Source organism: Apium graveolens, chromosome 7 (genome assembly GCF_009905375.1).
Source record: "Apium graveolens cultivar Ventura chromosome 7, ASM990537v1, whole genome shotgun sequence".
NCBI classification, from domain to species: Eukaryota; Viridiplantae; Streptophyta; class Magnoliopsida; order Apiales; family Apiaceae; genus Apium; species Apium graveolens.
The window spans coordinates 28893132-28908343 of NC_133653.1; the positions used below are offsets into that span (position 1 = coordinate 28893132).

The 15212-nt window shown below is 33.7% G+C and overlaps 1 protein-coding gene across 1 annotated transcript; it reads left to right on the top strand.

The window, feature by feature from the left end:
* Nucleotides 1–8087: 8087 nt before the first annotated feature.
* Nucleotides 8088–14961, top strand: LOC141672428 (uncharacterized). Its single transcript, XM_074479037.1, has 13 exons — nt 8088–8275; nt 8509–8570; nt 8865–8936; nt 9116–9191; nt 9286–9356; nt 9465–9566; nt 11229–11318; nt 11492–11566; nt 12394–12426; nt 12837–12914; nt 13301–13372; nt 14174–14274; nt 14638–14961. The coding sequence occupies exons 1-13, from the start codon at nt 8221–8223 to the stop codon at nt 14657–14659; spliced, it is 909 nt and encodes a 302-aa protein (XP_074335138.1). The 5' UTR covers nt 8088–8220; the 3' UTR covers nt 14660–14961.
* Nucleotides 14962–15212: the final 251 nt, after the last annotated feature.

Consider the following 15212-nt stretch of genomic DNA (forward strand, 5'->3'; position numbering starts at 1 on the left):
GAAGAACTGCAAACTCAACTATGCCATGCTGGAATCACCCACCATTTACTGTGAGGTTGTTGAAGAGATATGAACAACTATAGTGTACAACTCGACAGACAAGACCATCACATTCACTATGAAAGGTAAGCAGTTTTGCATAAATAGTGATATTGTTAAAGCATGCTTCAAGATTCCTGATAATATTGTAACTGCTCCACACACAGACACTGACATTGTTAATATGCTTAATTCCATGGGCTATGCACTCACTACTTCTAAATTAAGTGAAATTAGGAGGTTGGGTCTTAGGAAAGAATGGAGTTACCTATGTGATGTAGTAACTAAGGTGTTTTCTGGTAAAATTGGTAACTTTGACTCTATAAACATCTCGATGATTAACATGCTTTACATGCTAGTTACTGATAAGTACTTTAATTTCAGTGATTTGGTTTTATTTGAGTTAGGTTTTAAGTTATGATAGGTCAATAAGAGAGGTAAAAGTGTATATTATGCTAGATTCTTTATGATGCTTGCTAACCATCTTATTGAAGATATTGTAATTGAGAACCCAACCAACAAGTTAAATTGTTGGGTTTAAGAAAGAAGGATAATTGCAGATTTAAACAGAGCAAACCATCACAAGGAGGTTCCCTTATTCTACTTTCCATTAATTGAGGGACCTCAGGTAAGTGAGGTAATTTATTCTGTCTCCACTCTTCCAACCTCACAAATTTCTTTGCTTTCTAGAGTAGATATGGAAACTATGTCAATGACCCAACAGTTGCATACCCAAGCTACCAAATCAACAAAAGTTCCTAAATCCAAAGCTAAGAAAGTCCCCTCTGATTTCTTTCAAAAGAAATCAGTTGTAAAATCCACCAAACCTAAAGAGGGGAGTGTGAAGGTGGGAAAGAAAGGTGAGGGACAGGGTGAAAATCAAAGAAGCCCTAAGACTAAGGATGGAGAGGTGAGAGTTTCCCAGCCTAGCCACACTGCAGTTTCTCAACAAACTGCAGTGCTTAATAAGGATATTAGCTCATTATTGGTTTCATCCTCCCAAAAGGATGTTACCATTGAAACAAGCTCTCAGCCAAGAGCACAGGCCAAGAGGGTAAGGGACACTAAGGATGGCAAAATAATACGATCCGACGGATACCCGGTCCGAAATCCGAAATTTTGGATTTACCGAACCCGATTTTTTGGATTTGGATTTGGATATGGATTTAATTTTTAAACCTGAAAATTTTTGGATTTGGATTTGGATATTAGGTATACCGGTCCGAAACCCGATCTGAAATCCGAAACTCTATCATAACCCGATCCGAACCCGAAATCCGAAAAAAAACCTGAATTATTATATATATATAATATATATATATAATATTAGAATTTTATATATTACACATTATAATATTATATAATATATATATATATATTCTGTAATATACATTATACGTATTATTATATAATTTTTAGAATATCTATTTTTATATTTATGCTAAAAATTAATTAATTATAAAGTTTAATAAAATATAATTATTCAACCATTTAAATGGGTGATAAGGTTTATAAGGTTAACAAAATATCTTTTAGTAATAAATTTAAAAAATTGGGTATCACTCATTTTTTAAATATTAGCTATATATATAATAACATAGTTAATGATGTGCTGGAGTGGTTGAAGATGACATGTTAAAACTCTTCCTCTTCAAGTCGCGTGTTCGATCCCAAGCACTTGCAATATCAATAATTATACAAATTTTCAGATTTCGGGTTCGGGTTTTGGGTTTGGGTATGAATATCCAATTCAAAATAATTTCGGGTTTGGGTATACCCGAATCCGATCCAAAATCCGATGGATCGGGTTCGGGTATTCATTTTTGGGTATTTTTCGGGTTCGGATCAGGTTCGGGTATGGATAAAATTTTCGGGTTTGGATATGGATTTTGCAATACCCGACCCGATCCGACCCGATTGCCATCCCTAAGGGACACAAGCTCACCCCAAACTTATACCAGAAAGAAGAAACCAAAAATACTTGGGGATGCACAGGGTTCACACACTGTGCAAACTGGTGCAAAAGACCCAGTCACTGCACCTTTTCAAAGTCAGGTTGATGTGGCTCCAATAAATTTGGAGTCACAGCCAAAATCTCTTATAATTGAAGCACCTGAAACACCAAACTCTCCCACACACTCATTAGATGTTGATATGATTCATACATCTCAACCAAATTCTCCATCTTTAACTCTCTTGGAGAAACCAAAAATCCATGCAAGTGAGCATCATCTTCTAGATGATTTATTGGCTCACTTGCCATTTCTTTCTGAGACTGTTGAGACATCTGCGCCAAAATTTTCATCAATCTGCACAGAGTCTACAATAGTCTTCACTCCAAACTCAATTATTTCTTCTATCCTGATGGATATTTCTCATCCGTCGAGTAGTAATTGTTTCCCGACGGATAAGCTTAACAGCAGTTATCCGTCGTATAGTGAAACTGCTAACCCGATGGATATTCCTCATCCGTCAGGTGTCTCTGCACAGCTTAAAATTTCATCTATTCTTACAAGTGAAGACTTAGTAGTAGTGCAATCACTCCTAGGACTGAGGGAAGGGAGTGATTTGAGTGAGAGTCTGGGTTGCTCCCAAGAAAAAGGAGAGGAAAAGAGTGATCTAATGCAGTCCATTTCTTCAGGACTGGCAAAAGTGAGTGAGAGGAGTCCCACCTTAGATGGTGAAGGTGAGGGTGTGAGGGTGGGGAGCCAAGGTGCGACCTTGATGCAAGAAAAGAGAGATAATGAGAGAAAAGCAGGTACAGAAGATATAAGGGTGGATGTCATTGCAAGTGAGTTAATGAATGTCCAGGATGCAAACAGAGAGGGACTATTTTAGCATAGTCAAGCTGTTATAGATTTTACCTCCTTCGATGCTGAGACATTTACTCACCCTGTTCCAGCATATCAACTTCTAGCTGGACAGGGCAATGACAATGCAGAAAGGATTCTCAATCTGGTGCACACCACACAGTCTATGCAAAGAGCAAAGGATGCAATCATAGTTCAGCCCTCTACAGCTGGTGATATTGACTATGAGACTGGTGGTTCAGAAGATTTCTTTGGTGGTGAGGATGCAGAAAGTAAAGAAGAGCCATTGGACATAGGGGAGAAGTAGGCCCTAGTTCCAGATTAGGCATGCCATCATGGGCCTTCTCCAAGAAATGTGATGAACGCCATTTCAAGACCACACTCATCCAACTTAACAGTCAAACACATTTTGCTCTTCAATCAACAACAAATGCCAGCACCAAGAAGCTTCTGCAAGCACATCTTGCTTCTCTCCAATTGTAACAAATCCAAGGTTTTCAACATACTCAGGATGTCACCTCTCTCAAAGGTAAAATTGATCAAATGAAAAGGGACATTTCTGACAGGTTGGATTCCAAACTTCCAGAAGCTACAATGCTTGACATTAAGAGATAACTCGGGAAGAATTCTGATCTTGCCACAAAGATAGATTCCTTGGATACCAGAATAACAGCAATGGAAGCCTCTCTCACAGCAATTCATCAACACCAAGCACAACAAACAGACTTGCTTCAAAGGCTAGTGATAGCACAAACATCCTCTTCTACTCAACTTGCTCATAACAAAAAGGGGGAGAAAGAAACCTCTTCTAAGGGGGAGAAAGAAAGCTCAATTGTCTTATTCAGTCAAAGGGAATTAAGAAGTGAGGGGGAGAAAAAAGTGCTCAATATTCAAGTAAGTAAAGCAATTGTGCCAACAATTGTTTTCACAAAGCCACCTGCTAAAGATAACACAGATCTAATCAAAGAAGCAGCAGCCAACTTGAGAGCAGCTGAGAAGAAGCAATTGAGTCCAATCAATTGGGAGAAATTGATGAGAACATCCAGAAGATATTTGACCCTACACAGAAGCCAGACAAAGTTTTCAATCATCACTCTAAAGTCATGAAAATCTCTGTGAATGATATAAGTATGAACTATCTGGAAAGGGGTCAAACTTCTTGTGTCAAATCTCCAAAGAAAGATCTCATCATGAAGGCCAAATGGAACTATTCTAAGTTTTCAGATAAGAATCCTATGGATACAGTGTTTGAGACACCGAATCCAGATGAAAAGAAACTGTTGTCAAGATCTATTGCATTCTACAAGGATCCAGCTGATTCAGCATTAAAAAGAAGAATTGCCAAAATTTACAGAAATGGTAAGGAGATTTGTGTGGTGGTTGGACACCCACTGTTTGTGGAAGCTAAGAAGGAAGAGAAAGAACGAATAAGGCTAGAAAAGAAGCAAGCTGCTTTGGATTCTAAGAAGCAAAAGAAAGAACAAGTTGCTATCTTGGCCAAGCTTTAAGCTGTAAAAACCACAACAGGACCTCCTGTACAACCAACTGTAATCACTGAACCTAAGGATTTGAAAATGCAAGAAGAATCACAGCAGAAAAGGAGATTTAGATACAAACTCCATTCCAAGAGGAAATTGAACTTTAATGATGAGGAATTGGAAGATCAGTTTCCCAAAAAGCCTACAACTACAACTCAGACATCAAAACTCTCAGTGGTATTTGAAGAATTCAAAGTGGTTGATCCAACAAGAAATATTCATGGTGAATCAATTGTTCCCAAGGATGAGCCAGTAAACTGGGATAGTTTACCAATTCCTGGGCTAAATTTGCCCATCTTCAAGACAAAGAAGACAAAGACTAGAGCTAGCAAGAAAGTGAAGCCTGTATCTCTCAAATCCAAAGCTCTAACCAAATCCCAACCCACGGTTAACAAGAGAGATCTCATGTACATGTGTGATATCAAGGAATTTTTAGACTTGAATCTCTACTTAGATGAACTGGAAGAAGTAAGAGGAATTGATGCTTACAGACATCTTCTTGAAAGACTGGTATTTAGATACAAGGGAGAGAAAGAGATGACATGGCCTCTTCACAGGATTCTCCAAGAAAGCCAATTTGTTCTGATTAAAGTCTACTCATCCTTCAAAAAGAACTTTGGATACAATATGACTGCAAGAAGAATAGTTCTAAAGATGATTGAGGAACTAAGGAGTATTAGAGCCAAAGATACACTTCCAAAAACTCTATCTATTCCCTTTACAGGAAAGAGAGTGCATCTAAGGCCCTATTGGCTGATGGAGTTCATGGATGACAAAGGTGTTAGAAGATTTTTCAGATTGGAGGACCAATTGAGTATCTCTAGCTATGAGACTCTTTTGGAAATGCAGGAAATGCTAAATCTCTCAGAAGCTGATGAACTTGAATTCCACAGACAACTTCAGAATCAAATTGAAGAAAACAACAGAAGGCTTGGGAAGAAATCCAAACAATTAAGGAAATAGATCTATCTGCTCAGACTAGAGGATCATCTTGATAACAATTGTAAGCAATTTCTTTGTGTACTTTGTATTGTTCAACTTTCAGAAAATTTGTAGCACTTAATTTATGGCTACAATTCTAGTAGACATAAATTGGGGGAGATTGTTAGGAATATGTTGTATACTTGATGATAAGCCAAACAAAACACCTTAGTAGATTTAACTTAGTGTATTTTGTAGCACCCGACGGATGATCAATTATAGTCCCGACGGATGATTCAATATAATCCCGACGGATGACTAATTGATATCCATCGGGTGAGTAGTTCATGTAACAATAAGTCATGTAGCACATTTCTGCAAACAACTTTGTATAGTTCCTGTAGTAGCTTATGAGTCATGAAGACTACTAGTAGATGTGCAAAATAGGTTGATTAAATGTAAATATAAGATGTCTTGTAATTGTGCACAAATGAAATGGAGTCAAGTGATAAATGGTTACCCGACGGATGATCAACAAAGCTACCCAACGGATGATCAAAGAGGCTACCCGACGGATAACAAGCATGTACCCGACGGATGATCAACTCAAATATTTGTTGACAGTGACAACACCGTCACATGCGTTGGGTGTTTGCAAAAGGAATGTGGCAGCCTGTTTAGCAGGAAAATGAGAACAAAGAAGCATTACCATTTCCATGCAAGTTATGAAGATTTTCAAAGATGTTGGAATATAGTAGTGAAGCAGCATGGATTTAGTCTTGATAGGTTTTGTTTTATTATCTTGTCTTATTCTATGTAAACTTGGTGATATATAAACCAAGTGTAGCAAAGAGAACAACAACAACAATAGACTATGCAAAACACATTTTCAGATAAACATTTGTAAGTTGTATTCTGTAACATTTCTCTGCAAGTTTAGTTGTTCACTTGTAAAGCAGCTGTGAGCTATTCAAGCTTCACAGGGTTCTTTTCTTTTGATATATATATATATATATATATATATATATATATATATATATATATATCTGATGGATACATTCAAATCCACAAGAAATTTTTAAAGACTTGTGTTTTTATTACTTGTGCTTTGATTTATATAATTTTTTCATTCCGCACTTTGCAAATCAAACACTTATATATTATTAAGTTAGAACCATTTTTCATAAATCTCAAAAAGAAGCCAGAATTACATTCACCCCCCTTCTGTAATTCTTGTTGTATTGTTAGAGAATAACAACAATATATTAAAATTATAATTTACAATATATAATAATAAAAATAATCGTGTTGCATTGTAAAATTATTATACTAGGGGTATAATGTTTGAATCCCAACAACAATATATTAAAGTTATATTTTATAATATATAATGATAAAAAGAACAGTGCAAGTTATATCGTAGTATTATATTAAAGATGAAACAATGAAAGTTTGGTGGGTAGTCGGTTTGGTCATCGTGATTATAGTAATATTTAAAATAAGACACTCTCATAAATAGATTAATATTCATAATATAATTATATATATATATAAATAAAATCATAATAAGTCTAATGGTATTGGTTTAAAGAAATATTTAAATTATACTATTGATACCATCGCAAATAAAAAATGAAAATAAACTATATACAGTTAATTGGATTGCATCCTCGGACTAAAACAAAATAATAAATACCAATAAAATTGAAAAAAAAATGTTTGGTCGATACGATGTAATCAGGCTAAAACAAAATAATAACCCGCTAAAACAAAATAAAATTTTGAAAGAAAAATCGTTTGGCCGATATAATGTCACGAGGCTAAAACGGAATTATATATATTATCCATTCGGTCTTATATTATTGATTTTTGTTAAAGTAAAAGTAAAGTCTATCTAATTCTTTAGTAGTTAAAATGTAGGCTTAGAAGAGTGATATAACTAGGATCCGACCTCAATAGTCGAAATATTTAAATTTGATGGTAGATCTGTGTGTACAATATTTAGTTTTATATAATTACGGGATTTATTCAATTTATATAATATCCAAACTATTTTAATAAAATAAAAATAGAGATTATTTCTTAGTCAGTATAATTGTGTCGGACTACAATAAATCAATATATGTTATTTATCTGGGCTAAAAAATTATACAATTGATTTATGACAATTCAAAACTAAAATAAGAAAATAACTAGACATGTTATACTTTTATCTGAGTAAACATAATTTTTTTACTATTGATACGGGTTTGAAGAAATTAAACTAAAATAAATCTGAATATAATTGGGTGGATTTGGTCGGTATAACAAATTAAAGATAATTCATATTTTATTGATTTGAGTTAAAATTGACCTTTTAATTAAAACATAATTATTTTTTTGTAAACACATCTATAAATATCAATAAAATTATATGTTTTAATCAGTAATAAACTTTTAAAATTAAAATATAACTAACTTATATCTGCATATTTAAAATAATTATCAAATTATATTATAAAAATTTTTAATAAATAAATTTCAGAGATTAAAATTTTCACTTAATGTTAAATTCAGAAAATATATCATATTATAAATAATCCGTATATCGCACGGATTTTAGACTCTTTTAAATTATTAAATCTTAAAATTGTAAAAAAAGTAAAAAGATAAATATTATTCAAGGAAAGAAAAGAAACAGGACTTTGACCTATACAAGAAAGTGCGAGGCCACCGTTTACAATTTTCTGTGAAGATACGACGCCGTCCCCTAAAAAAACTCGCACAAATTCTAAATCAATTAAAAAAACAAACACTCTCTCTTTCTTTATTGTTCGAAAAGCTCTCGAAAAGCTTGTATATATATTAACCCAAAATAAAAAATAAATCAAATTTCTAGGGCTTGTTTAATTTAATCCGAATAATATTAATCCATGGCGGTTCAAGCTGGAATCGGTGTTTCGCGGCTCATCCTTCTCGTTGGAGCAGGTATCTATCTATACATACAAACTTATGTATCTATTTTGTTTACTTTACTCTCTCTCTCCGTCTGTCTCTCTCTCTCTAACACGCACACACACACACACACTTTTCTGGCTTTGTGTATATTCAATCAGAGACGTGTATGTATAGGTGTTTATGAATATGTGTGTGATTTGAAATTGAATTAGATGCGTGTGTGTATAGGTGTATTTGAATATGTGTGTGATTTGTGTGATCAGGATACAGCGGAACGGTGCTGTTTCAGAATCGTAAATTATCGGATATCTTAGGCGATATTCAGGTACTTTGTTTACTCTCGTATGCGTCGAATATGATTAAAGTTGTTTTATTTTGGTGTTTTTGGTAGTGTATTGTTGTTGTTTTGTCGATTTCGTTGTAGTTGAGTCATTGTTTGTATTTGTATGTACTTAAATACGATCAAAATAGCTAAACGCTGGTTGTAATTCGTGGTTTTGAAGTGAAAATTTGGTTGATTTGACCCAACGGTTGTCCTAAGGGATGTTTAAGTAGGATGGAGAAAGTAAAAGATTCGGTTTTTTTAAGTGGCGATCTTATATAATATGTTTTTTTGTAGACGTTTGTCGCTAGACAGGAGAAGAAGGGGGAAAATGGCGAATCTGATATGTCTGATGCCATTGCTACTCAGGTATATGTGTACCGTAAGCTTATTAATTATTATTAGTATAATTTGGTTTATCGAGAATGTTAAAATGGAAAACTTGAATTTCGGTACCTGTAAATTAGGTTAGGTTGTTGTCTGGGGATATTGGAGCCTATTTTATGTAGACAGCTTTTGTTAATGTTTCTGGAATTATTGGTTTATAGGTTAAAAGGCTAGCAATGGAGGTCAAGCAACTAGCCTCTGCTCGACAAATTACTGTTCTGAATGGGAACTCTGGGGGTTTGTTCCACCATACTTGGTCTCAAGCATTACTTTAATTCACCTGTACTTATTGTGTTGTAATACTGGTTTTGTCCTATCTTTACTACATTAGGTAATGCAACAGCCTTGATAATACCAGCTGCTCTGCTCGGAACTGTGGGTTATGGATACATGTGGTGGAAGGTATCATACGATATTCTTTAACTTACTCAGTTTGGAGAATAATTTATACATCTTATTGGCTAATGCCACTTTATCTAATTTTTTTTGTTATATGCTTGATATTTATAGGGTGTATCATTCTCAGACCTCATGTATGTTACTAAGAAGAGCATGTCTACTGCCGTTTCGAACTTAACAAAGCATTTAGAGCATGTGTCTGATGCTCTTGCTGTGAGTATACTTTTACCAACTGCATAAACGTTTGTTCTATATGATAATGCACATAATTTTTTATTGGAAGTGTGACCTTATGCTTGAACTGTATATTGTCAAGTTTGCTTTGTTCATTTGAAATAATTATGTGTTTAGAAAATAAGATTTTTATCCAATTAATCTTTATATGCGATTATTTCACCATAAACAAAGGCTGATATAAACACATTCACTATTAAAGTTTAATAATTTTAACTTAATAAAATAAAAAAAAGTGGTGCGTGTCGCAAAGACCTCTTGAAAATGTGATTATCTTGCTCCTGCCAGTAAATATGTGATTAATTGCTCATGAGACCACCATCAAGGTATCAACCTTTCAGGCATATGTCTATCAATACCGGATCACCAATAAATAAATTTAATAAATTGTTGAGGTCGTTGCCTAGAATCTTTTGCAAATCCATTACGGGGTTTATTGAAGGGTTAGGACTTAAGGCTGTGAGAATATAAAGCTCAGTGTAATGAGTAAAAAAAAATTCTTCTGGTTGTGTGACCTAAGCTTGTGTATTTCTTGTTGGGTTTAAGTTACCCTACGTCTTAAAAAGTGAACAAAAACAAATGTTTCTTTGGTGTAGTGTAGTGAGGGAGAAATGTACGGACGGAGAGTGAGAATTGGGAGTTCCTGATTACATCCATCAAGAAGGTAAGGTCTAGAAGAGATTAACTTCGGTAGAAGAGGGGGAGTGGAGTGTTTACATTGGTTGTAGAGCTTTATTAACCAAATTTGAGTCTCTAATCTTTAGTTCTATACTAGGAACTAGCTTGGACACATATTGGTTTATACATATTTAAGATATATATTAAACATATTTAGTTCTATACTCCCTTGTATTTAGACACATATTTAAGATTCGTGTATAGTACCAGTGTAGTATTTATATTTATATTTATAAATATTAGTGTGTCATCCTTTAATGTCACTCATAATGTTTGAGAGGCATAATCTCATACAATAAACCTTTATGTACACAAACGGAAGTGATTATGATATTGAATCAAGAAAATAACACAAAACTATAAGAAGGACCAATCTTCAAATTATATATAAAATGGTTCTAATAGTAGAATTGTTTCCTGTAGTAATTAAAAAATTAAATAAGATTGAACCACAAGTAAAAGGAACTTTAGTATAAAAAGGATTGCTAAAACTAATTTATACTTTTAGTTGATTTTTAAAATGTTAAAAGTCAAATTTTATAACGGAAGGTACAAGGGAATTTTCTGCCGTCGATTGGATTGGCTATAGGATACTTATGTTAAGTAACAAGCTCTCCTAAATATGCGTTGATTGAATCAGATGTTATACTTAATTCTCTCCCTCACTCGTATGAGTGGACAATGTATTAGTTGGTTGTGGAAGGATTAGAACTCTACAGCTTTGATACCATGTTAAGTAAGCTTTTATAAGACCTTAAAGTGCTGAAGTGTTGGGATGAAGCTTTATTTATCTGGATCATATTTTGTATTTAACTTTAAATATACTCACTCTAACTGTTGACGTGTGATATTTCCTATTGACTATTTGTGTTACTATTTTTTCTGTTTCAAATCTTCTCCCTCTTTGTGCATCTGCTAAAAGCTATTGTTGGTGATTAACTCTTGTTCTTTTCTTAAAACCAGGCAACTAAAAAGCACTTGACTCAGCGGATTGAGAACTTGGATGGAAAGTTAGATGACCAAATAGAGATTTCAAAGTTAATAAAGACTGAGGTACAATTAGGGTATTCTTGTTCTTGAATCTTACCTTTTAAACTAGGAAAATGAGGGGCAAACCTCACATTAGCATACATGTGAAGCAGTGCATTAATAAAGATATTCTACTTTTATCTACTTCAATACAAGTTAAGAAACATATTTTGTTATATTTTCCAACTTTTCAACAGGTGACTGATGTTCGTGCTGAACTTTCGGATATTGGTTATGACCTGAATACTATACATTCTCTGGTTTCTGGCCTGGTGGGTACTTTTTATGAAAATTTACTTTCTCTTCCTCTAGCACTTGATCTGCTTAATTTTAAGAGTTGCTACGAAATAGTGTATTCATCAGACGAAAATTTTCATATTAAGCATCTTTTTGCATTTAATAATTTTTGTCATCCTCGTAAAAGAAGATATATTGAGTCAACAAGACCTGAATACAATACATGTCATGGTTTCTGGCTTGGTGAGTTTTCCTAATGAATTTCCACTACCACTTCCTTTTGCACTTGGTCTCCTTAATTTATGTATGTAGATACCTAAAGGGGCAATTGCCACTGCGGAATTACTGTAATTAAGTGAGTCATATTGATCGTGGTATGAACCTTCTAGATGAGCTCTCAAACGGAGCATTATGTTTTTCTGTTAAGATGATTATAACTCCTGTTTTGGAATAGTTTGTTTAGATAGGTTAAACCGCTATAAGAAATGAGGTGTTGTATCGAAATTGACAAATTTTAAGTTAAAAGTGTTTCACATGTGGACTCGACGTAACCTACCCCCTAATAATTGCTGAATTGATGTTACAATTATGTATATTTTCTGGGGTGATTGCTTACATACATTTTGGACATTAAGTAATAGTATTGTAATGTGCCTTATTACGGTACTGCCAACTTCTATTATTGCAGAAGTATATATAGTCCTAATGTTACTCAACTCGATACCTTTTATATATTTGCTAATTTTTTCATTTTAGAATTTTTGAGACAGGCATGAAGCACTTGCAACTGGCAAGGGAGATCTGACCATATTATAATATGCAACTTTCTAACTATCGTTTTTTTTTGTTAATGGATTTGCAGAATGGCAAGATAATGACTTTAGAGGAAAAGCAGGTACATCAACTTTTAGGATATATGTATCAAAGTTTATAATCTTTTTGAATCTTCTAACTAGCTTTCACTGATTCATACTGTAACGCTCTTAATTTTGATATTTAATATTGAAGGCTAACACTGAACACATACCTCATGTATTGTAATATGTTGTGAACGTCATAGGGTTCTCGCTTTTATCTTCTTTTTTTATATTACAGTCAAATGTCAACAAACCTAGCTGTGCTGAACAAAGAGTTTATCTAGAGTTTGATTATTTAGTCATACTTGGCTTCTAATATCTTCTAAAAGAAAGGACGTAATGTTGAATTATATTGTTTCTGATGTCAATTGAATCGATGTGGCAATTGATTACATATTTTGATTCTTGGATCTTTCTTTTGATACGAGTGTTTGTTTATCGCTTGCAGGATTTTGCAAATAATGGCATCTTATACCTGGTTGACTGTGTTAATGGAAAAGGGGTAGCTTCTCCTCAGATGTTGCAGGTTTGTATGATTTTTGTCATAAAAACATGTTTCTATTAGATTATCATTGGGAAATGCTGCTCACTTTAGCTAGTCTACAGTCCAATTTTCCCCAGACCAATTTTTTTTAAAAAAAAATGCATACATTTTTATTATATGTATTAGTCACCACATCTTTTCAGGTGACTTTAATGTTACATTCAATTTGTGGTTGTGTCAATATCTACTTTTCTGCATCTTGATTATCTATTTTAGGCCCAATTCCTTCATAAGAAATCTGATTCACTTGATCACTTCTCAAGATTTGTTTCCGTAGCAACTGAAGTACTCTCGTATACAAACTTCTTTTAATTAGTTGATTTCAAATGTACAAGAATAAACAATTAATGTAACTTTCTACTCTTCAGGTGCAGGAACAACTCAAACTTGCTGGAAAGACCAAGGGCTTACTTACTTCTTCAGATGTACCACCTATCAAGGTTCTTCTTTTTACCTAGATTTTTGTAAGCTGACAATGAAGACTAAGTAGTTCTCATCTCATCTTGCAATCTATAGGTATTAAAAACAAGTAAAAGAATAGGTAATCGTGGATTAACCGCAGAAAATCCACAAGCCTAAGGTGATCCTACTGGAAGAAGAATCACTACCCCTAGGATTTCTCAACCGGAAAAGAGAAGTTTGTTAGGATCGCAACCCAAAACAAGAGAGAAACAAACTCAATTTAATAATGATCCAAGTCTGCTTATAATAAAAGATTACTTTAGCTTATATAGCCACATATGAGTAAATCCCTGAAGTTACTAAGTAAAAACCTTCTTAGTAAGAACCTTCTTAAAAAGGAAACTAATCATTTTCTTATTCTACTAATCTAAAATATTCTTAATAAATTATTTATCTAATACCTAATAAATCACAATCAAATCTATTGTTAATTAATAACATAAAATAAATAGAAATTAATATTTTAATTCCTTGTTCCGCATCACATGCAATTCCTCTTCTATATATCATTGTAAACACAAATGGGAAACTTTGGTAATTTATAGATTTCTTGTCTGGTTTGCTGGTGATGTGGTACTGTGTGATGTTTTCAGTATCTATTTAGTAGTAGTTGATCATGCGTACAATAGGAAAGATAAACCCTGATCATCTATCCACCTACCCTAGATGAAGATCAACTTGAATAGAAAGGAGGGTGTGGGTAAAGATTGGAAAATGAAATAGGTAAAGCTATTAAGAGTGTTATTCCTTTTGTTATTAAGAGATTCAATATGTAACAGGGTTTTAAGGATATTGAAGACTTTCTTCTAGGGGGTGTCAACAGTCCTGCATCTGATGGAAAGGTTGAGAAGTTGTCAGCCCTACCAAGAAGAATGATAAGGTATTGATCAAACCCGTACTTACATAGTTGAATTCTTCTGTGCTGTGCAGTTTGTGTTTTTCAGCTGTTTTATGCTGATATGGTCCTCCTTTGTCTTGTTGTATAGTCTCCTTTTGCTGTACATTTATTTTTCCATCCGTTTGTGTTACAGTCTGGTTTGTTAACAAATAAAAAAAACAGTTAAATTTTTTACGTTGAAGGTCTCATTGTTGTTAACGCTTTGTTGTCTGGTTGTAGAATTAATTGATATCTTTTTTTACTGCACACTGCCTCTGGATGCTTGGAATGATAATGCAACTATCTGAAGCTGCTGCTGTTCTTTAAGCTTTTGAATATAATATTTTTCTTTTTTTCACGACACAGGACGAGAACAGCCATTTGTTAGAAGAGAGAAAGCCTGAAGAATGTCCCTGCTTGTTGCAGAAGATTGTGGTTCATTAATAAATAAAGAACTCCTCTTAGGTAAATTTTGAGTATATCAAGTGTGGGAGACATCAAGCTAAAGAAGTACATAATTACACAGATTAAATTTATTCACAAATTTGTGTGGATTTTTTTCGTAAGTTAAAATTTGACCCGAGTTGAACGATGTTTTTCATCTCTTATCTAGGAACATATGTATAAATTAGTACTCTGACCTCTGCAAAGACTGATTAATAATATTTTCAGATACTGTGATTCTTTAGATGTTTTCATTAGTTTGCATCCTCCTCTTAGTTGTAATATTTGGCGCAGGGTTATTTTATTTGTATTAGTTTGATTGAAGATGTTTACAGCATACAGTTTTACCTGTTGGGTGCTGCCTGCATAAAGTTCATAATTTTGATCCTTAATAAATAATTGCCCTCACATAATCTCTCATCAGTCATCTACCTTCAAAGCAGCATCAAACCAATCACTTCTACAAAGAGTTGCATGGATTAGTACTATATTTGAAC

What these genes read in the sequence shown, in the direction of transcription:
- LOC141672428 (XM_074479037.1), top strand. Translation starts at nt 8,221, where the DNA reads ATGGCGGTTCAAGCTGGAATCGGTGTTTCGCGGCTCATCCTTCTCGTT. An exon ending in CATCCTTCTCGTTGGAGCAG is followed by an intron (nt 8,276 to 8,508) that starts GTATCTATCTAT and finishes TTGTGTGATCAG; the next exon opens with GATACAGCGGAACGGTGCTG. An exon ending in CTTCTCCTCAGATGTTGCAG is followed by an intron (nt 12,915 to 13,300) that starts GTTTGTATGATT and finishes TCTACTCTTCAG; the next exon opens with GTGCAGGAACAACTCAAACT.